Source organism: Tympanuchus pallidicinctus, unplaced genomic scaffold, assembly GCF_026119805.1.
Source record: "Tympanuchus pallidicinctus isolate F22 unplaced genomic scaffold, pur_lepc_1.0 scaffold8, whole genome shotgun sequence".
Lineage (NCBI taxonomy): Eukaryota > Metazoa > Chordata > Aves > Galliformes > Phasianidae > Tympanuchus > Tympanuchus pallidicinctus.
In genome coordinates, this window is record NW_026294802.1 from 19,561,194 (window position 1) to 19,585,044 (window position 23,851).

The following is a 23,851-nucleotide window of genomic DNA, read 5'->3' on the forward strand; positions in this document are numbered from 1 at the left end:
TGCCAAATTAGTGAACAGAATCTGTAAAAAGACAGTAGAATCTGGCAGGCCATAGAAGTGAACTGCAGGGGAGAAGCTGTGGATGAAAAAAGGGTAGGAGGAGTGAGGTGGGAAGAGGAAATAAGATCTCCTTTTGACAAGCTGACTCAGCTCTGTGATGTCATTTGACCCCAAAGCACAGTTTCACCCAATTCAGCCAACTACAGGCTGTTACCTTCTCATACCCTGAGGTGTTCCTGCCCCCTTTCTTGTGCCAGATCTACACAGATGCATGACTGCAAGTCATGTAAGCCCACTGATCACCCAGGAACTATTCATGAGCCCTCTGCGAGATCAGTGAGTTGAAGGAGCAGCAGCTTGTGGCAGAGGAAGGAGGGCAAGATTCTTCTCATCAGCAATGCAAATGCAAAGTAGTGTAACTCTGACAGGAAACAACACCCTAAATAACCACTGTTAAGGCAGGCCTTGGTAGAGTTGTGATGTAGGAATGAACTCTGATTTGAATGGGGACCAGAGATGACAACAGTCTTAACAAACACTGCACTTGAATTTGCTTTGAAATGCCTGCATTTGTAGCCCTTGATAAAAGCTGATCAACAGCAACAGTAGCTAGATTGCAAGCAAGCAAGATTGCTTTTCAAGAGTGAACCTTCAGCTTCAAGCAGCCTGAGTTCAGCAGCAAGGTAGCAGAAGCAGCACTGTTTCCTGCAGGCAGGTGAACAGGGAACTGAGGGCACTCCAGTGTGACCCCTCCAGTGGGAGGCAGTCCTACTGCTCCCAAAGCAGGTGAGCAGGGCAGTCTGATCACCACAGCAGACCCTATCAGTCATCCTGGGTTGATCTGTCCTGGCCTGAGGTCACTCCAGGAAATCCACCATCAGCTCAGCAGCAGGGGACAGGTCGGCAAGCTAGGGTGTAGCTCAGGAAGGGACTCGGTGTCCTGGTCCCTAGAGGATGAGGGTGGAGGCCCCAGATGAAACCCCAACACAGCAATTAAGGCTTATTTGTGCACCCGGGGCCTTGACAGTAAGCTGTGGAGTGAAAATACCATTTACCCAGTCTTTACTGATCTAAGGGCAGTACAATCATCACATTCTACCTATGTGGGGTTTATTTCAAGGATATTAGGAAAGCAAACAGTTAGCAATTGCTAAGAGATTATCAGACAGAACTCCAGGCAATGGTTCTAATGAAAAGTTTCAATCTAATTTAAACAAAAGTGTAAATCTAAATGTCTGCCTAACACATAACTTCTTTATCTTTCAATCTACCAAAAGAAAAATGCCAGGCTGAGACAGGGAAGGCAACTGTCTAAATGAAGATGCATGACTTCATTAACTATACTATTTGGGGTGAAAACAGAACTTTTGTTTTCCCTTGAACAAACTTTGATTTAAAAAAAAGAAAAAAACAAAAACAAAAAAAGGATTACTGAAACACTCTGCAGGCTTTTGACAAATTACATGTGTAGCGTTATGGAAACCTAGTTTTCCAGATCTACTTTTCCTTCTCTGTTTCTTCTCCCTGCTCCCCCTCGCATGCCCTTTAGAAACTTGTACATTTCTCCAGGTTGTTTTAATGATATTGCTATATGGTACTTTGAAAAAGGAATCTCTGAGCCATATTGCTCAAAATAAGAAGAGAATAAGAAAAATAAACACATTTTAGTGGCAACCTTGAACTGGGAGTAAGAGTCCTAAAGAGCTATTTGACCAATGGAAATGGAAAGCAGGACCATACTGGGCTGGTTCACCAGTGGCTCTTCTCAAAAAAGCCTTACAAGAGATACGCCAAAGGGAGGGTGAGCACACACTGCTGTGTAGGCTGTAGTCTAGAACTCAGCTGCAGTGGCAATAATTTCAGAATGCAAAATTCTAAAGTATTTTCCTTCCACAGTGGATACTGGAAGGTCATTGGGGGTGGGACAGCACCCAGAAATTGCCAGAACACCCAAAGGGTGGGGCTGGCTGAGATGACAAAGCTCCCTTGGCACTTAATTGTCTTGTTCCAGGTCTGATTCAGAGGATTAAGTTGCATTCTTTCGGAATTTTAGAATGCATAAAAGAACATTTTTCTCTATAGCTTCTACTGGAAGACGTCCCTTGTACAGATGCAGTTCAGAGAAGCAAACTATAAAGCTAAGATCCTTGAGTAGCCAGCATGAATGGCTTTCCCAGCACTCATATGGATGCTTAGGGATCTCAGCAGTAGTCCTTCGAAGAGGTAGTACGATTTAGAGGAACGACCTACATCTTTGTAGGTTGAGAACAGAAAACAATGTTTTTGTTCACTGCCCTTTGTGGAGCAAGTGGACTACAAAAGCCTCTTCCCAGAAGAAGCCAGAAAGGGAGGCATTGTGAAAAATGCAGTTTTCACAGGGTGTAGCAAGCCACTTGCTGAGCAATAAAAACAATTAAGATACAACAGCTTGCCATATGGACTTGCTGCAACCCTAGACAGAAGCGGGATTCTGTCTCTCGAACACTTGTAAGAACACTAAACACAGCATTAGCACTGAGTCAATCACACACTGCTGTTGTGCATCTAGCACATATGGGGCAAGGTTCACAGAGCAGAAGTTCCAGTGCTTTCAAGAAATTGTGGCCTCTTAATCACACTGAGCCTACAACATTCTTGGCTCATAGTTCCCTTCACTTAGATCAGTCCTTCAGTGGTCAGGATTTCAGAAGAAGGGTAAAAGAAAACAAATAAACAAACAAAGGAGAAGGCAGAAACAAGGAAAAAGAAGTAAGCAGTGCGTAAAAGAAGAATTTTGTTATAATTACTTAGAAGATAGGGCCCACTGAAGATGATTCTTTGATACTAGTTAATGCAGAAGTCATGGAGTCTTCCTCTCACTACCAACACTTCTCTATCTTTTGTCTGGTTTTTTTTTGTTTGTTTGTTTGTTTGTTTTTTGGTTAAAATTCATAAGGAATTGATGTCTTTAACCCCTCCTGCTACATCTTGACATTTGTTTGTTGCTGGCAAATGCTTACAGGGGTTACTGGCAGAGGACAGAAGAGTGATATGGGACCATTTGCTCCCTTAGCTATCTATCATATTATGTGAAATTTACACAACATGGAAAGAAGGTTACAAACAACAGAAACCTATGCATTCTGCATACTTGCTAATTCAAAATGAAGACTCCTAGTTATTACTGGGTGTCATAGCAACATGATTACAAATATGTGCAGTTATTCATGAAGCTGCAAGATTATATGAATGCTAATGCTCTCTTTTCACTAACCTGTCCTTGATTTTCTCTCCTGACTCCCTAAGCAAAGTTTGCTAAATCCCATTCATCAAAAGCAATTAAATGCTCTAACCCATTTTCTGGAGGTTTTCAAGAAAAGGGTAGATGTCATACTGAGTGACGTGGGTTAGAGGGCATGATGGAGACGGATTGATGGTTGGACTAGATGATCTTAGTTGTCTTTTGCAATCTTAGTGATTCTATGATTCTATGCTGCTCAGTGGTAAGCATTTAGTTATATACAGATCAGCCATACATAGTATCCACCACCTAATTGTGTTAATTCATTTACACCAAAACCATTCTTCCCCCAAGTGACAAAACAAACAAACGAGCAAACAAACAAAAATCAAAACCAACATCAGTAAGGTACTGTGTATACAAAAGCATATAGTTGGTCCTGTTTAGCATTAACAAGTTGTAATAATGAAGTAAAAAGGAAAATCCATTATTACAGAATAGGTGTAGGTCTAACTAGTATGACTAGGTTTTGCTGAAGGACCAGCTAAGCACAGTGATTTCACAAGCTCAATAATGAATGCAAATGAACTCATCCTTCACCGAGGCAAGATGAGAGAATGTTATTGATGAACCCTTTATGATCCAATTCTGCAAATGTTGTTTGATGCATTTTTCTTGCCACATGTCAATACATTGACTTAATCGACTTCCACATTATGAATGTTACATCCATAATGTTAGGAGAACAATTTAGTGCTTAAAGGGCCAAACGTATACAAGAATGCACAGAGATGGTGCTTTTCATGAATTTATATGAAAAGTTTGGAATTGCTGGTGTATTCAATAGCTAAGGAGATCAAGTAGTGTAGAACAATTATATGCCTTTCAGTAGCCTTCTCAAGAGACGGAGAAGGAAAATTTAATAAGTTTTTGGGAAGTACTGTGTGGAGGCTGAGGGGAGGCCTGATGGAGCTGCAGCTCCTCACAAGGAGCAGAGGGGCAGCACTAAGCTCTGCTCTATGGGTACCCGAGTGACAGGGCCCGAGGAACGGCGTGGAGCCATGTCAGGGGAGGGTCCAGTTGGGGGTTAGGAAGTTCTTCAACAGTGCGGTGGGCACTGGCACAAGAACATTTGGACTATATTTTCAGACACAGGGCTTGAATTTTGGGTGGTCTTGTGTGGAGCCAGCAGTTGATAATCCTTGTGTGTCCCTTCTGACTCAGAATATTCTGTTTCCTTGATGATAAGGAGGGAGACACACCACTTCTGACATGCCTCATGTTATCGTAGCCACCATCTGTTGACATGAATTTTTATATTTTAGGACACAAAACAAGCTTGTAGTATTTATGACAGGAGTGTGTCAGCAATTACACAGTCCAGATTTACCAGTTTCAGAACTTTCCATTCTACCAGTGTACAAAAATGGTGTAGCTGACCTAAAAGTCTTGTTTCTGAATCGGGAGGAAGCACTTGATGGGGAATTGCTCATGCAGGGTCTTGCTCCTGGCAGTGCTCTGGCAAACTGCTTCATCTTTCTGTGCTTTCATTTCCAATCTGTGCAGCAACAGTGCCGACGCAGAGGGCTGGATGCTACTCTCGCTACGTAGCTGCAGCAGGGAGCCATAGGATGCTGCAGAGATAACGATATCTATGTAAACGAGCTCATCATCTACAACATTTCCTGCCAAGAAGGCAGAGAACCGACCGATGAGACTTTAGCAGCACAAAGGTGAGATGTGCCGAGACGTCTCACTGACCGTTCGCCGACACACGTGTCGTACCATCGCCGTGCGTCAGACACGTTGATGAAACCAGAGCTCTGACAGCGCGGAGCGCTGCCCTCACGCCGATATTCGGGCAGGCCTCGCCCCCGCACGCAGCGGGCGCGCACGGCGGCAACTCGGCGTGCTGCCGCCCAGCAGCGGGAGGAGCGCGGAGGCCGGAGGGGCGGGCGCGGCCTACATTGCCCGACGTGCCGCGCCGAGGGCGGCACCACCGGAAGCGCGGAGCGGGCGACTTCCGGTTGTGCGCGAGCCCCGAGCGGAGGCGAGCCCGCGATCCTGCACCCCGACGAGACAAGATGGCCGGGCTGCCCCGCAGGATCATCAAGGTACCGACGCGCCGCGGCCCGCGGGGACGGGGGTGCGCCGGCCCGCTCCCGGTTCTCACGGCGGGCAGGGCCGGGCCGGCGCCGCTTCCGGTGCGCGGGACGCGGGGCCGCGCGGGGCAGGGCCGCTCCCGGGCCTCCCTCATCCCTCGGCTGGCGCGGAGCCGCCGCCGTGCACGGCCGCCGGGGGTTGAATGAGAGTGGGGCGCTGGGCCGGGCCCGGCCTTTCCCGCCGCTCCCTCCTTGGGCGGGCGGCCCGTGCGGGCGAAGGGGAAGCGACCGGGGCCTCCCGGTGGGCCGTGGGCGGCCGACGAGAGCGAGGCCGCTCCCGTCGCGGTCCCCGCCCGGGCGGCGTCCCGCGGCCATTCCCGCTTCGGGGCTCGGGCCGCGCCGAGCGCAGCCCCCTTCCACCGTACTGCCGGCTCCTCGCAGGAGCGGCCCGCGGAGCCCGCTGGAAAGACACGCGGTGTCCTGCCTGTGCGGGCTGCGCCAGTCCGAGACTGCTACGTGCGCCCCGAGCTGCCGGCTCGCGTAGCCTTGGTGTGCCGATGCTGGCTGCTCGGCGATGCGCTTCGAGTTCTGTCTGCCAAGCTCTGCTTTTGGCTTCGAGTGCTTCCAGCTACACCTCGGAGGGAATTGAAGCCAGGCTCGAACGCGTGGAGTCACTCGGCACAGGCGCAGGGAGCTGCGTTGCAATGCAGTTCGTCTTGCTGATGGTTTGGTCCTGTAGCCGGTGTGGATGCTTCCTGGGCTGGCATCCTCTCTTCTGCTCAGTTTGCAGTGATGTGGCTTGCAATCTCACAATCTCAAATCCATGGTCACTGACTGCTTTTGTGAAAGTTACTAAACGATTTTGGTAAGCTTCATTGCTAAGTTATGTGGTAGCACTTGTTTCGTTTCCACCTGAGTGCGTGTCACTATTTCTGATAACGCTGCAAAGCTCCTCTTGGTTGAGCATGCAAAGTTGGCAACCATTGTAAAACACAAAACCACATAATGTTAAATAGTTGATGCAAAAAATAAATCTGGATTTTTTTTTTTTTTGTAAGTCAGTACGTATCTATAACAGATGATAGAGGAGATGGGGTGAAAATTCAGGATTAGCGTTTTTTTTTGTGTATGAAAACAGCTGAACTATGATTGATGCTCTGAAATACAGGCAGTCAAAATAACGTGTAAATCTTACAGAAGTGAGTTTGCTCACCCTGTTGCCTTGGTGCAAAACATACAGTAGTGAATATATTTCAGGTCTGAGGAAATCTCATGATGTAGCAGAACTGGTATTTGTTGCAGAGATGTGGTGAGAGCTCAGTTGTGAAACTGATGTCCGTGTTAGATTTTGCTGTAGATTTTCTCAGTTCTCCTGAGGGCAGCCAAGAAGTGCACCCACTTATAAGCTAGTACATAAATTTCCTTCTTAGCACCCTTGTTCTTCTTTCTTAGCTTCTTTTAGGGAAAACATATAGCAGTGCACACAGCTTATTTCCAAGGTAGGGGATGGTATGAGAATGTTTTTTCTTGTCTCTGGGGATAGATAGATGGATACCCCAGCTAGAGTCCTAGAAGCTCTAGATTTTCTCCAGAGGAGTTTTGCTTGGAATATTTCAGAGTGCTGTATGTTACAGGGTGGTTTATATTGTGGGTTTTCTACTTTCAGGTATGCACTGTGGGCTGTCTACAGACAGTTTGGAGCATTTAAGTCTTGAACTGGTTGCACTGAATGACCGTTTCTGTAGCTCCTGTGCTGTGCATGCATCAGGTCATCAGCAGTATGTATGGTCTAAGACTTGAATTTGACTAGTATTACAATCTTTAATGTGGAAGGTAATACTTGAAAGTATCCCAGCTGCAGAGTTGCAGATGTAGGAGTGAGTGCTTCAGTCTTCAGGAGCCTTGAATGAGGGTTGTTTTGAGCTTGCTATTCAACTGATATTAATGTTGGAGTTAAGTATCCTACTGCTACTTGCCTTAGTTGGAGGGGAGAAAGTGAACTCTCTTGCTAGTGAGAATTTGAAAGATGAGGAAATAGAAGAGAGAAAGATACATCGGATGACAGAAAAGAGCTGTAGAAGGATGAAATAATTCTAGTAACAAGGCTCAAATTTGATAAAAAAGTGTTTTAGGCTGCTGCCTGGAGAAGACCTTTTCCCTTTGATCCGCGTGTGGCCTTCGTGTGGTCATCTGAGGGAAGCACAGCAGTAGTTGTTCGGGTATAGCAGCATACGGCGTATGCACCGTAATGAAATACAGAGTCTAGCTAAGGGCTCAAAATGCAGTTGGCGTTCCTCATCTTGATGGACTGCTGGCAGATGGCCTGGCTCTCAGGTTGACTAGCGGTCTGTGCTCTCCAGCTTGCTTCTTAGCTCTGTGCAAACTGTCATCCAGCCCAGCAGGAGAGCTCTGACTTTCCTTGTCTCAGCAGAGAGCTCTATTTATATTTTCAGTGCTTCTCCACACTCATTTAAAAGGTGTCAGTATAGATGTTGCAAAGCATTTTTTACAGGAGATAAAGGATTACTCCTGGCTCACCGTCCTCAGATTACTTCGAAGGACAGGCTTTAAGCAAGTGGGGTGAATGATCTGTAAGCTCAGGAGATGACTCGCTTTAGAAGTATGGCTTATGGTGTTAGCACATCACAGATGTTGAGTAGGAAATGTTATGGCTGTGAATCCTTAAATCAAATGTGTAATTGGAATTGGAGATATTTTTATCTCTGAATAGGGAGGAGCTGTTTTCATTCAGTAGCCTAACACCAGTGGTCCTCTGAGAGGCACTTTGTCAAGAAAATCTCTTAATGTAAGAAAATAAGAAGGCAGTATGGTACACTTGCATAGATTTGTGGTTTTGATACTGTGAACTCTTTTGCTACTGCACATATTTAAAAAGAGAATCTTCACAATGTACACAGTAAACCCAGATACTTTTATTTTCAAACGTTTGTTAAACCAATTATTTCCTGTGTTGCAAAGTCACGTAGCTCCAGGAGAGTAGGGAGTTGAATTGTATCTTTTTTTTTTTTTCTTTCCTTTGGCTGACATTCAAAACCACCTCATTGCTGTGTCAAATGCAGTGAATGTATCTGAATCGGGTAGGCAATGTTGCCTTGTGTTATCCTTTAGAGTTTGGGTTTTTTTTTTCCAGTTTTCATTGCTGCAGTGATCTCATCATTCATGGTTTGGTGTCCAGGTCTGTGTGTCAACTGTGTGACTCGTTGTTAATGGCACTTTTGTTATAATTGCTGCAGCTGCTCATCTCGTGAAACAAAACATCTGAAGCAGTGTATGAGATTCTTCAAACTTTTTGTGAATGAATTTATCAGTGTGAAGATATTAAGGCTCTGATTTTTGTAGTCGTTTGTACGGTCTTTTCTTTTAAAGGCTTTTTCTAGTATTTTTGGCTTTCTTTGAATGATGGTGAGGTGTAGAAGCTTTTGGTTTTGGTCAGTGCAGTTCCTTGGCATTGGTCAAAGGAACTGCATGTTTGCACTTTGTAATGTGTTGTTGTCCCATGTGTGCTGTTTGAATCTTGTGGATAGCTTCAGTAAGAAGCCTGTAAAATTAGACCAAGGAGCCAGTCTTGGAAGAAAGGCATGGAGTCTTAATGAAAGATCTCAGAGGACACTGATGGCTTTCCATGACCTCTTGCAGTAGACACCAGAATATAGAATTGGAAAAAGAAGAGCAAAGTAGTCCAGTAAGAGGCAAACATTTTGTTTGGAGTACCTTATGTAAGTGCACCACTGAAATCTGAACTTTCTTAATATCAATATATGACTTTGCACACAGTTGTTTTATATGCACTTGGCTGGTAGTGAAAGCCAGGAGAAACATCACCAATGTATTTTTGTTGTTATATGTGACTGGGGGGTTAGTAATGACAGTGAGTGGCAAATCTTGCTGCAAATGGCATTTGGACAAGAGCTCTACATTAATTATTTGCTTTAATCACACTTTGATAGTTGACTCTACAGTAGGTATTAACACAAGGCTCTAATGCAAACATGCTCCCTAATGTAACTGCAGGAATGGTTTATGCTGTTAGCTTACTGAATTTAGTCACACCTCACTTTTTATGGTGCATCTCCAGCTCTAATAAAGCTTGATCTGTGCTAGAACATAGATTATCCTCTAGGAATTTGCATAACATCTCAGCTTCACTATTTCAAAATCCTGTAATCTGCTATGGAAATTCTGAGAATGTGGTCATTCGCAGGGGAGAGCGATGCTGCCTTAAAAATGCCCTCTTCACATTGCTGCTGTTTGGTAACAAAGTCATCCCCCAAGTCTGTTTTCCTCTGTAAAAGCACTGTTACCTGGAGTGCGCTCGTCTTCATCTTGCTGTCAGTACTCTGCTGTTGTTGCAATTTGTGGTGTGGTGATGGGAGCTGGAGAGCTTGGAGTGCACAGGGGAGAACTGTGATGGATGCGGAATTCACCGTGCCCGTTCAGCAGAGCTCCAGATTGCTGGGTGTTTGTTCACAGATTGAAGTACTGTTGAATAGTTTCTACATCACCTGTACTGCTGATACGCTCTACAGGAGGTGCATTCGGCATGCTGATATGCTGAATGTTGTTCTGCTTTGGTTCTTTGGATTGGTGCAGTCAGGGTGATGAGGTATAGAAAGCTGCAGGCAGGAGGACTGCTGGAAGCCATTAATTAGCCCAGTAAGGATCCCAGGAAACAGGGGCATGCAGAATGCTCACACTCAGGGATTATATGGCAAGGAATCGAGGAATTGATGAGGCTGGCTACTGGAAACCACAAGTACAGCCTTCTGCTTATGATGTTTGACCTCTGCGTTAAAATTTAATGGACTTTATCGGTAATTCTTTTTTTCCCTCAAAGAAGATAGTATTTTGTGAAGACTTTCTCCAGTGTAGTCATTTTACAGTGATAAAGTTTTAATCCAAGCATTTTGAGATCTCACTGGCAACACAACGTTTGCTTGAGTAATGTTTATTTTCAGTAATGCTGATTCTAGTCAGATATTTTCTTTGTTGCAGCTAATGAAATGATAGGATCTGTGTCCTGGAAGAATCTGTGCTGGGATGTGGTATGCCATTATAGAAAGTTACTGGATGAAGTCTTTGTGGTTTTCTGATGCTGCTTTATCCATATATGAAGAAAAAGGTCTTGAATGTGCTTCAGTTTCTCCTACCGCCTTCATCTCAGAAATCAAAGCAAAAACATGCTTGCAGTTTACCTTCTTGTGTCTTGACGTATCAGTACTGAAAGTGTGATCTTCCTTGTCCCAAACTGACAGAACATGAAAGAATTGCCATTCAACAAGTAATTACAACTTGTCTGTGTGCCAGTATGCTGCTGAGTTCAGTCCTATGCAGCTAAAAAAGTTAGTTTCCATTTCATATTTAAAAAAAAAAAAATCCAAACTGCTCACAGTAGTTGGAACATATTGGTGCTGGTAGTTGGTGAGGATTTTCTATGATCAGAATAAAAATATGAAACAAACATATACTGTATGTGCTCCAAATCAACATGCTGAAGGTGTAGTTATAGTTCTACAGTTTCTGTAGATTACTGGCACCAGGTGGAGAAGTTGCCCCCTAGTTAAGTTGGATGAACCAGGGTTTGTCAAGGTGGTTAGCCTGTGGTCCATGCTGGCCAGCCTTACTGTGTAAACTGTTACAGCCTGGGCTGTGCTGCCACGGAGGACTTTATGCTGCTACAGTGAGCTTGGTCTGAGGGACTGGTTTGGCTCAGAACTCTGCAGTGAAGGTTATTTCTTAAGCCAGATCAGTTGTGATCTCACTTATTGTTGGACATTGTGGACACGATGAATGGGGTGCATGGAACTGTACAAATTAGCACTGCTACTGAGAAGCTGCAGTTTCCCTCGTGGACAAACCCTTGTATGGTGTGAGGTGGGCATGCAGTTGTAGACATGAGTTGAGTTGATCAAGAAGAACTAGAAGTCAGGCTGAAATAGTGGGGAGGTGGGCAGTTTGACTGCATTCTGAAGTCAGCATTTGGAGCTGATGAGAAACGAGGTGAAGGATTTGCACTGATTTCTAGTAATTAGAGCGAGACATAGGTCTAAATTTGAGAGGAGGAAAAACACACAAAACAAACTTGGCTTTTTGATGTTCAATTTTCATTTGCTTTAGAAACCTTTCTGTGGAACTTGGCAGCAAAGGTGCAATCTTCTGTGAAGCAAATACTGAAAATGACTGATCAGCAATCGTTTGAACTGAAAGTTATATTTTCTTCATCGTGTTGTCTTCTACATGATGTCTACCTGTTATGTGTAGTGCCCTCCAAGTGCTATCTCAGCTGTACCAGAAATGCAGCTAGTGGTTTGTTTTCCCTTTTTTTTTTCCACAGAATCACCAAGATTGGAAAAGACCCACAGGATCATCCAGTCCAACCATCCACCCATCACCAATAGTTCTCACTAAACCATGTCCCTCTTCACAAAATCCAAACATTCCTTGAACACCTGCAGGGTTGGTGACTCCACCACCTGCCTGTGCAGCCCATTCCACTGCCTGACCACTCTTTCAGAGAAGTAGTATTTCCTAATGTCCAGCCTAAATCTCCCCTGGCACAGCTTGAAGCCATTCCCTCTAGTTCTATCTATCTTTCCTTTTTTTTTTTTTTTTTTTTTTTTTTTTTTTTTTTTTTGCCTTGAAGAACTCAAATCCTACAGACGAGGCTGCAAGTTAAAATTCTGTCTCATATCCTCTCTAAAAATGCTTTTGGATGTCGAGGTTTAAGCAGGTTGCAGATCAGTAGTTGCTCTGTGACTTGTGTTGGACGTCTGCTGTGCTCTCCAGAGCTGCGTGGGGATGTCTCTTCCTCCTCTGACCTTGGCATTTGCAGTGGTTTTCCTCGTGCTTTTTTTCCCTTGCCCTTGCTGTTATCTTTATGTGGTGCTTTTTGTTTCCTAAATTGTCTTTCCCAGAGGGGCCCCCACCTTGGCTGCAGGACTGTTGGAACTTGGAGGAACCAGCCATGTCTGGCATGGGGCAGACCTGGCCTCATCTTGTGGGGGCTAAATACAAATTCTGTGTCCCAGAGAAGGGGAGGAGGCTGATATGCTTCTATTTCATTCCGTGTGCCTCTCTTGTTTATCAGTAACTTTCTTTAAAGCTAGTTTGAGGTGGTTCATGCAGTACTGCATGCCATTGGTCCTGCTGTACATGGCCAGTGCTATGGAGGAAGTTTGTAGCCAGCTATCTGGAGATTTTTGCTGGTAGAGGGCATATGGAGAGGCAGTCCATTAAGAGATGAGTGTAATGCCTGTACTTCATGCTGGTGGGAGGTTTATCTGCAGCCCCTAGTGCCAGCTGCTTGCTGGGGATTGCTGTCTTCTGCTAGAGGGCAGCAGAGTTTGTGTTGCCTAAAACTGGGGCTTAGAAATGTAGTTGAGAGAGCCCAGCTAAAATTTTCGGGATTGAGTTAGGCATGCTGGCAGGATTTCCTCCTGGGTGGGTTGGAGTGATGGCTGCCTCTGGCAAGGGGACAGCATTGGGCACTGGGAGTGAAAGGGGGCTGTGACAGGTGGCCTTTTGCTGTGACAGATAGTGATCCATCCCTGCTCTCTGATCTGATGAAGCCATTTTGGCTAGTTGAACTCACAGCTAAAGGTGGATATGAGCTAAAATACTTTACTGTCTGAAGCAGCTGAGGGCTCTTTTAGCTTCCCTTGGCCTGAAAAGTTTTTAGGGATGAAACCTCCATTGTAGCTGCTGGTGGTAGAGGTAAATTGCCTCACTGCTTTCGAGAGAGTTGTGTAGCAGTGATGACAGAGAGCTGATGACAGTATAGGAAAGAATAATTAATCTGAGACTTGGTGTCAGGGTGTGATATTATAGCATTGTAAAAGCTTGAGTGTTTAATAACTTTACTAATTACAGTGCTTTTTTTCTTTGGCTAAGAGAGGCCTTGTTAATGCTTTCAGTTCTGAAGTTTCAGTGTAACTTAATCACAGCTATGCTGAATCTGAGAGCTTAACCGTAGGTGCCAGCATAAAGCTGCTGGCCCTAAGGATTCTTTTTCGGTAGCAATCTCTGATAGTGCAGTTGCTGGATAACTGTTTATAACAAGTAAGAAGATGCAGAGTCTTCATCCATCTATGAAGCCTTAAATACCAAATACTTTAATTTAGCAATTCACCATCTGTTACTGAAATTAGCAGTCCTGGTAGTTAAGGCTCTTCCTTTGGAATGAGGAGGAAGCCTCTGCGCTTCCTTTTTAGGCTGCTTGCAGAGGGTGATCTGTTACACTCGCATCTTGCTGTGATGCTTGCCACAGCCTGAGCCCATAAAACAGCCCTTCTGTCAGAGCGGCTCTGTTCTCCCAGCACCCTGACAGCATGTTTGCCCTCTCCTTTTTGTCGGCACAGCTGTTTGCATGGGCATGTGGTGGGCTGGATCAAGGACTGTTTCACCGTGAGGTCAAAAGATCAGCACGCAGGCAGAAGTGCTGGTGCTGAAGTGGAAGGCCCCGCAGCCTTTCTTCCTTCCTTCCCCTCCTTCTGGCCTCTCACTTATCAACTGGTTCAGGCTCTTCAAAGCGTTGGGATTTCTCAAAATTCCCTTTGTTCTAATGCACTTTATGGATTTCACAGTTGATATTAGAGGACTGTGTAGAGGAAGAACTGTGGTAGATTGTGTCCAATGTGTATTCCTTCAGTTGTAACTGCTGAAGTTGCAGCTTCAAGACTAGAGTGTTTAGCTTGTGTGCTTGTTTTGGTTGGTGAGGTGAGCTGTGTAGCAGTAATAGTGGATGTGAAATAAGAAAAAGGAAAGCAAATTTGGCTGAAAGCACAGGGTTTGGATTTCTTCATAGTATCATAGAATCATTCAGGCTGGAAAAGACCTTAAAGGTCATCGAGTCCAACCATGACCTAACCACACTATCCTAACTCTGACAACCCTCTGCTAAATCCTGTCCCTGAGCACCACATCCCAACGGATTTCAAATACATCCAGGGATGGTGACTCAACCAGCTCCCTGGGAGCCCATTCCAGTGCTTAACCATCCTTAATGTAAAGAAGTTTTTCCTGATAACCAACCTAAACTTACCCTGGAGCAACTTGAGGCCATTTCCCCTCCTCCTGTCACGAATGAGAAGAGACCAACCCTGCTGTCATTGAGCTAGTTTGCTTGGCAAGTCAGCACAAACATCTTTTTTTTTTTTTTTTTTTTTTTTTTTTTTTTTACATTCTAGAAGTCTTCATACAACAGCCTTAAAGGTTACAAAGAAAGTTTAAAAATTGTGTAATCCCATGCAGTAATTTCTTCCTTCATTGCTGGTATGGTCTTTACCAGACAAGTGGAGCTTTAAAGATTTCAATTCAACTGCAGTGGCTGTGCTTTGTAATGAGTATTTTTTTCCCAAATGCCTGCATATGTGAACCTTCTGGTTATAATTATTTTCCAGTGTGCCATTGTTTGATATTGCCATAGTGTTGATAGCAAGTAAGGCTTCTGAAGTCTATTACGGTAGCTTTTGTTTTATGGAGTGGTGGAACACATGTTCTGTAGTAGTTGCTGTTTTGACTGAGGTGTTGGCAACTTGAGTCTTTTATAAAGACTATTGGAAGACTAGAACTGATTAAAATAAAGGTATATTTCTAGTGGACTCCTTCTTTATATTGCTATGTCCACGTATCTCCACATGCTCTGACAATTGATTTTTCATGCCTGTCTGTATGGAAGCATCCTCTCTTGTTCGTTTTGCTGCCCTAAAGAAGATCTCTATCATACACACAGAGCAAGAAGAAGTATCCTGGTGACTGTGTTTCAGTATTTATTTTTTCTTCCTCTGAAAGCAGCATAATAAAGCCAGGTGCTCAAAGACTGAAACACACCCCACTGGTAATTGATATTTGGCTTGTGAGACTTCTCTGCCTCGGCAGCCCGAACCATCCTTGCTCCCACCTCCTCTGCTGACCTCCTCTAAACATCACAGACTTTGTCCTCGGCTGCCTTGGCCTCACAGGTTGCCGTATGAACAGGTTGAAGGTTTTTCCCCCACAGGTAAAATTCATCTTCAAATGTCTTCATAAAAGAATAGCTACAGAGAATGTCAGCTGCGCCATATGTCCCTTCCGTATCATCTGTCACTCTGCTTCAGGCCACCTGTATTACTAAGAAAAGCTTTGGCTCATCAAAAAACATTCAACGCTTCTGTATTTCTTGTAACCACTTAATTAAAAACAAGAAAGGAAACGGTAGAGAGGTGTAACAAATTCTGAATGATAGCAGTGTGTTTCGGTGTTTTTTTTATTCCTTGAAGTATTGGCTGGCATGTATCTTCATTTGCTATCTAATCATTTTCATTAATTCATGAAAGCTGTGAAATTAGCTTGAAATTGAGGAAAAGTGAAGTCAAATGAGAAGGAAAAGAGTTCTCATTTTCTAAACTTGACGTGTGACAAATAGAAATAAAGTGCCTGTGGATGCAAAGGATGTAGCTCACTAAATGCTGTAGAGCTCAAAGTATGTCCTGAAGTGTTTCCTGTGAAACTCAGTTCAGTATGATAGAGGAAAGTAGTAAGAGACACCATGAAGTGTTTTTTGTGGTACAGGTTAGATTGAAATTAGTATTCCTGTGCAGACAAAATTAGTTACTGTGTAGTAAAGTGAAGTATTGCGTATGCTTGAGCTTCTTGAGTCATCTAATTTAATCTAGCAAGTTAAATTTAATTGGAAGGGATTTTCTTTGGTATCTTTTTCACTGGATAACTGTCCTCTGGGGAAGGTAATAGATAATTAGATTCACATATGAAAGGAAATTAAACACTTCCTTTTTGTAGATTGAGTCCACATCTACAGACTTCTTTTGTAGGTGCCTGTATTGCAGGGGATGGGAAGCGGGAATGGGTGCAACATATTTTTAAAAATTCTTACAGCAGGCTCAGCGTCGTGAGCTGGTGCTGTGTTGTCCTGTGTGCCAACAGCTGCTTGTCTCAAATGGAGCTTATTGCTCCCAGCCTCACGACAGGTGGAATGGATTTCAGGATCAGCGTGCCTTTAGCTGGCTGGCTGACTTTACAGTGGGGAAGCTGAGTTTCCGATTCTGCCTTGGTACTTACTGGCCTGCTTATGTTTAAGCATCTTGATATGCTGTGGCCTTAAAACACAACTTCTTGATTCATTTTCCCTTTCCTACTCCTTTTCATAGAATCACAGAATGGTTTGGGTTGGAAGGGACCAGTTAAGATCATGTAGTTCTGACCCTCCTGCTATGGACAGGGGCACCTCCCACTAGACCAGGGTTCTCTATCATACTGAACTTGCTCAGTGCCCCCTCCAGCCTGGCCTTGAATGCTTCCAGGGAGGGAGGGCGCATCCACAGCCACGCTGGGTGACTGTTCCAGTGTCTCATCATCCTTGCACTCCGTAGACGTATAGGTGTCCTGCCCAGGTTCTGAGGAGCCTGAGAAGCAATGTAACTGTATGTAACATTATATGCATTTTCTGGCTCTCATCTCTTTTGTTATTTTATAGCAGGATAAGTGTCTGTATAACACAGGGCATAGAGGTCTATGTGAACATGACATTCCAGCAGTGATAAAGCCCTCAATGTGATGATGCTGTACCTTATCAATAGAATGATTTTTCTTGTATGTAGGCTCGCCCATTGTTTACTGACAAATGGCTTTAGTGGCAGTATGTGCAGCTCCCAGCCTGACACTGCTCCCTTGGATGCACTGGCAGGTGGAAATGCTGATGCTGCTGCCATGGAACTGCTGATTCTGGATTGTTTTAAGCCAGGATTGGCTCTGTGATATGGGTACAGTCAGCACACTGGCATGGCTAGGGAGGCAGTGTTTGGGTCATCGGGACAGAGCTGGGGCTGGGAACGGTACAGAAATCCTGAATGTGTTGCAAATTCATTTGTGTCCTTTGAAATATATTTGCATGAGTGAGCGTAGGAAGCTTAGAGCAGATTGGATGTCCTTACGGTGTGGCATATAAATGGCACTGGCAGCCTGTGCAGATAAGTCCAACAAGAAGTTGGGCCACATAAATTTATTGTGGTGTGTTTATGAAGATAACGTCAGTATTATGATCTGTAGGAGCTTGATGCATTTGATATGAATGGTTGGATTGGAATGTTAATTACTATGGCTTCAATGCTTCAAATATTTCATTCACTTGCTAAAGTGAGATGTTAACTGCATCAAGGCAGTCATTCAACGCTGTGTGAGTTATTTTAATGAAGTGCCTGTATTGTAACAGCCCGGTTATATTTGAAGAACTTTAAGCCATGTGCAACTATTGTGTTTATATTACTGCTATTGTAGACACACAGAGTAAATATGCCATAAAACTAGGGTAATAAATTAATATGGCACCCACAGGTTACCACTTGCTGCAGTAGAAATAAAATTTCTCTTTGTGTAAGTCAACGCGGGAAGGTGGTGATAAAATTAACTGCAAGCAGTGAAAACAAGCAGGACGAAAAGCAGGAAATGAGGCTAAAATTACCTGAGGAAATGAGGCTTCTGCAGAACTCCTTGTCTCTGCCTAATGTCCTTTTTCCAGTGTCAGCCTCTTCTTTTTTTGGGGGTGGAATGGTGCCTACGGAGACTTGCGAAGGCTGGCAGTAGAGGAGAGAGAAGTCTGCGCGGAGCTCTAGCGGGATGGTGGCCAGAATGGGCAGCTCCTCAGTGTAGCCACCTCATGGTGCCTGGGGCAGGGTTACTGCTGGAGGAAGAGCAACAAATCTGGGTAGAAAAAGCAGGCTTCCCTAATTCTAATGTGTACAGAACAACTTGCTACTCTAAACAGAAGGAGACAAGCTTGAAGTGTACTTATTATGTAAGCTGGATGTGCTTGAGCAAAGGCTATTCACACATACAGATGTTTTATGTATTTATACATGCAGCAACATCTTTAACTGGGGCTGAGTAGTACTTTCAGTTCTTCAGAGTTGATTCTGATTCCAGGACAGACATTCGTTTTAAAACCTGTGCCCCATGTTAGAGTAAGTCTTCAATGCTTTCTGTGAGTGATCAGTTGTTTCGTTTTTCACTTGTGGACTTCTGTGCTTAAGGTAGAATGGGAAATGCTGATGTTATTACCGTGATACTCTTTAGATTGCTTCTGTTTTTACTGAATCAGAAGTAAAGTTATCCTTTACTTTACTAAATCTCTTAATTGTTAGCCAGTACCTTGTGCTGTGGAGGCACGTTATTATCATAGCAGCTGAGAGGTTTGGAAGGAGATCCATACCAGGTCACCACACGGTGTTCTTTGATACTCGTTTGGTGTTGTAGTTTCAGTGGGCGTAATCAATTAAAATAGTTTGTGCAGAGCTGCTTACGTTAAACAGTTTGTATTTATTACACTGCCTCTTCTCCTTCTCCTTCTAGGAAACCCAGCGCTTGCTGGCAGAGCCAGTCCCTGGGATAAAAGCAGAACCAGATGAAAGCAACGCACGTTATTTTCACGTGGTCATTGCAGGCCCACAGGATTCCCCCTTTGAGGGTGGGACATTTAAACTTGAACTATTCCTTCCAGAAGAATATCCAATGGCAGCTCCTAAAGTACGTTTCATGACCAAAATTTATCACCCTAATGTAGACAAGCTGGGAAGAATATGTTTAGATATTTTGAAAGGTAAGTGCAACCTTGTTTTCTTATTATCTTACCACATACAGAAGCTTGGAGATTCTCTCTGAAAGAGATTTCTTTATAAGGATATCTTATTTATCCTTTAATCTGGGAGTGGGAAACTTGTTATTTCAGTAGACTGTGAATGTGGTATTTCATGCTTTCATAAATGTCTCTTTAGATAAATGGTCCCCAGCTTTGCAGATTCGTACAGTTCTGCTATCAATCCAGGCTTTGTTAAGCGCTCCCAATCCAGATGATCCACTAGCAAATGATGTAGCTGAGCAATGGAAGACCAATGAAGCCCAAGCCATAGAAACAGGTGATGTATCTGATGCTTTTCTTCCAGTTTTAGGAAATATGATGAGCTGATGGCTAATTGGTTGGGGAATTGAAATCCCGGCCTCCTATATTGTGCCTGCAACTTGCAGAAGTAATTACTGCATGCAGTTGTTGTCCAGGTTTCCTGCATATGCCTGCAGTGGTCTACTCAAGTGTGTAAATGCAACCTGCTAGAAAGAAAACTTAGTGGTTTTCTCTTGAGCTTTTACATTCCTAAATCGCAGGGATGTCCGGTGTGGAGACGTGGTAAAATAGAAGTGTGTGCTTATGTTTTACCTGTGATGCTTAAGAAATGAGTTGTTTAGTTTCAGAAGATATTTCTTCCATAGCTGCTTTTGTTTCAGGTATGGAAAGAATTATTGCATTGTGTCACTTCTGGCCTCGCTGTGATTGGGCTGCTTCATCAGATCTCTGTTTTTGTGTATTACATATTGTGTATTATAGGAGGTCAAAATTGTGCTTGTTTCACAACTGATACATTTTGTGTCTTTGCAGCAGTGTAAAAGTAATGTTTAGAAAACAAAATAACTTGAATAAAGCTTGAGAAGTACTTTTTTTTTTTTTCTTAAATGTGCTTTTTTTTCCTTTACAGCCAGAGCATGGACTAGGCTATATGCCATGAATAATATTTAAATGCGCTTTGAACATCAAGTGTGCATCACTTCTCCTGTTCTGCCAAGACCTCTTCCTTTTTTGTTTGCATTTAATGGACACAGTCTTAGAAACATTACAGAATAAAAGCCCAGACATCTTCAGTCTTTTGGTGATTAAATGCACATTAGCAAATCTGTGTCTTGTCCTAATTCACTATTGTAACGCATGAGCAGAGGCTAGAAGTATCATCTGGATTGTTGTGAAACTGTTTAAAAGCAGCAGCACATCTCTGCTTTTAATCCCATCATGGTTTAAGCATAAGCACTGTGAATGAAGGTAGGCAGGGTTAGCTGCGGGGCTTTTCCTTTTAATTTTGTGGGCTCCTCCTCCCTTTTTATGGTGATGCTAATTGCATTGATAAAAGCAGCTAACCAGTTATACTTTAGAATATACCCTCTAGCCCAGTCTAACTTAGACGCTGTAGATGGACAAGCTTCATTGTTTGAACAAAAAAATGGGAACATTAAACATCCATCACCTTCACTAATAATATTGTGATTCTGCTGTCAAGTGTAGAAAAATCCCTCAGAGAAAAAGCTTGTGACCATTTTGTATGGCTTGTCTGGAAAATCTCCTGTAAATCTTATGTTTTAGTAAAATATTTTTTGTTATTCTACTTTGCCTTTGTACAGTTTATTTTGCTGTGTTTTCATTTCTCTAATGTGACAATCGTATTTAAAAGGAAAAAACAAAAAAACATGGAAACCAGAATTGACAATTTGTCTGCTAGTCTGACAGATTAAAAGAGTAAAGAGGTGGAATTTACAAGATGTTTTGCTTCTGTACGCTGACTTTTTTCATTAGCTTGTGTTATGTGGGTGACCTTACCTGTCCAATTTAATACAAAGTTACAGTTGGAGTGACTTGAGGGGAGAGGGAAAAAAATCTGTTACAATTATAATCATCATTTTGATAATGCGTTGATATGCGTTGTCACGGAGATGGAGTGTAATCAAGTAGGAGGCTGAGAGCAAAGGTAGCAGTAATTGTGAGTATCTGCATAACTTGTCTTTGATTATCATCAGTTGTTACACTCTTCTAACTCGAATTCCTGTCCTCTGTAACCGTGAGACATACAATGCACAGAAACAGTTGCAGCTAGCTTATATATCAACATGTTTGCTAACCACGTCTAGCTAGCACCTCTTGCCACTGGTTTTATCTACTGGCCTTATGCCTTATTAAGCTGTTTGCTTAAACAACCAGTCTGCGTCAATAGTAGCAATGCTTCTGACTTGGAGGGAAGGGAATTTCGGTGCGATGCTTCCTTCTTGTCCTTGTGTTTGATGCGTGTGTCGTGTCTGGGAATCCAGCAGCCTTTCTGGGAACCCATCTTATTACTTCCTATAACTTCTTGTATCTCTATTCTCTTCCCATGTTAGCTGCAACCTCCCAAATACAGTTGTAAAAGCTTTTGGTGAGGCTGACCTGAAGTCAGTTGCAGTGGGGAGTGCTGTTGTGCAATTTGGATTATGATCATATAGGCTATTCTCCTTCCTCTTTTTACCTCCTAACTCTAGTATCAGCTGAAATCTCTATAGAATGTGGTCTATTTACTGTGCTCCTAAGGGAGATTAAGAGTATCTATTAAAACTGCTTTTTTTCCAGACAGAATGCTTTCAGTGATTGGTAACTGGTCTTCTCCCTTGGAGTGCTCCAAGCGTGCTGAAGCTTGGCTCAGAATTCAACTTCATGATACGAAACAAACAAAACCCCTTAAAAGTAGTTTCTGTGTTGAACACAAGCCAAAGTTGCATTCAGGGCTTGTAACAGGTTGCTCTTAGAATGGAAGAGCTGTTAACCCTACCTTCATGTTACAAATGAGCATGTGCTTGGCTTCGGCTGCTGTGTGTCCCCTATATGCTATTAACACGGGCAGCTTTTGTGGCAGGCAGCTGAGAATGCGTGAGCTGTGTGTGCAGTAGGCTCTGCATTACCTTCACCTACCTCTTAAAGCTTGATATGGGCACTCCCCACTGGATAAGGCTTGCCTCAGCTCTCTGATGTAAGGAAGCACGGAGCTGCCGGGCGGTCAGAGCCCTGAGCATCCCCTGTGAATGTGGCTTTCTCCTCCTTTGGCAGAGAAGCAGGTTCTGAAGTGGTGTTTCACAGCATGTGGCTTAAAACTAGGTGGGCTGAATCCAGGGCATCGGGCAGACGGTTGGTGTTTGTAAGTGCATGGCTTAAACCTGGCTGTTGAGATGAGAATGTAATTAAAGCTGCGAGTAAGTTCTTGATGGAATATTGTTAATATATAAATAGAAATCCTCTGCCCCCATTTGTTAGTAACCAAATTAAGTGCATTATAGACCAGTTTGAATACACAGTAGCTGGTATGTGTCTGGGTTATTTATTTTTTTCTCTCTTTTACTGTTATTTTTAGTATCTCAACAAATTGGAGAATTACAGAAGTCCATACTGTCAGTTTGAATTTGTGAGTCAGTAGTAGTGGTGTATCTAATGGTATAAAAGGACAAGCGAGATACTGTATTTCAAAACTGTTTTGGATATTCTCAAGTGATAGTTGTGATGAAAGGAAACTGTAAACAGGCTTCCTAAAAACCGAAATTCCTGTTTGTTGTGGGATCTATTCAGGTATGTTTTAATCTTTCCAAATTTGGCATTTTATGTATGCGTGTATATATATATATGTAATATAAACCTGATTTAAGAGCTGTGTATAAAGTCAACCTGGAAATTTTATTCTATGTTGTGTTGAGGAATGTGAGTTTTAGACTGAAGTAGAATCGCAGAATGGTTTGAGTTGGAAGGGACCCTTGAAGGTCACCTAGCCCAACTCCCTGCAACAAACAGGGATTCTCTGAAGCCAGGTAGATGGGGCTTTGTCTTTTTCCCCTCAGCTTAGCAGGTGTGTATATTTACAGGCATTATCTGAACTTGAGGTTACTTCTGTCACGTGTACCTTTACAGCTGGTTAGCAAATGCTGCTCTCTCTTAGGGAGTGTTCGTTCTAGCTCCATTTCTAGTGGCTATTGGGTAAACTTACAGCAAATGTACAATAAGTGGGCTTCCTCTGCCATTACTGGTGCTATGTGTCGTGTCCTGGAATCCTCAGTGAGAGCACTGACATTGCATCTGGTCAGTTTCTGCATAGCGACTGCTTCTGTTGAGCCCGGATTATCAAATGGACTCTAAAACCATGCATACAGAACACGGCTGTGGCAATTTCCTTTAGCTCAAGAGGGAAAGGAGGCTTTGGGAGGCTTTTGTCTTTGCATAAACGTTCGGTGGTTGTCTCAACATTTGGCCGCGTGCTTTCATGGGTATGAAGTGTTTCATCACTGGGATCTGGCGTTTGTGCGGTAGCTGACTTTAGTTTAAAACCGGTGAAATGTTGCTTCTGTAGCTTTCGAGAAAGTGTATCTCCAACATGGAGAATATTGTGAACCATCTTAATGCATTAGTAGCATACGGAATTGTGACATCTCGATTTATGTACATTCTGTGGGGGTTTTTTTTCCTTTTGTTTCTTTTTTTTTTTTGTTTGTTTTTTGTTTTTTTTTTGAGGGTTACATTTAAAGTGAAATGTCTGGTAGGTTTTGTCAATAACATGTCTTGACTGTAATGTAATATGACACTGAAATAAAAGGAAGAGTGATTATTCATTACACAGACACTGAGCTTCATTTAACTGCAGCAGGCTGCCACCGCTGTGCAGTGCAACTTGCCAGTACTCATCATCTCTTAAAATAAGGAAACGTTAACTTCGCTCATCAGTCACTTGTAATTGTTTGTGTTTTTTTTCTCATTTCTAGGGGGAGGAAAGCTGTGGTGCACAAGCTCAGAGCTTTGCCTGCCTGTATCTGCCTTTTTTAGCCCAAGACTTTTACTGTAACACTGCACAATTTGGATACTACAGCCCAGTATAACTGGCAGGTTTATTAAGTGTTGCTAAGCCATGTTACAGCACTA

The 23,851-nt window shown here is 43.3% G+C and overlaps 1 protein-coding gene across 1 annotated transcript; it reads left to right on the top strand.

Annotated features, from left to right (window-relative positions):
* Positions 1 to 4,987: 4,987 nt before the first annotated feature.
* UBE2N (ubiquitin conjugating enzyme E2 N) lies at positions 4,988 to 20,534 on the top strand. The gene is made up of 4 exons (XM_052668577.1): positions 4,988 to 5,334; positions 18,682 to 18,928; positions 19,104 to 19,244; positions 19,857 to 20,534. The coding sequence occupies exons 1-4, from the start codon at positions 5,305 to 5,307 to the stop codon at positions 19,895 to 19,897; spliced, it is 459 nt and encodes a 152-aa protein (XP_052524537.1). The 5' UTR covers positions 4,988 to 5,304; the 3' UTR covers positions 19,898 to 20,534.
* The last annotated feature ends 3,317 nt before the right edge of the window (positions 20,535 to 23,851 follow it).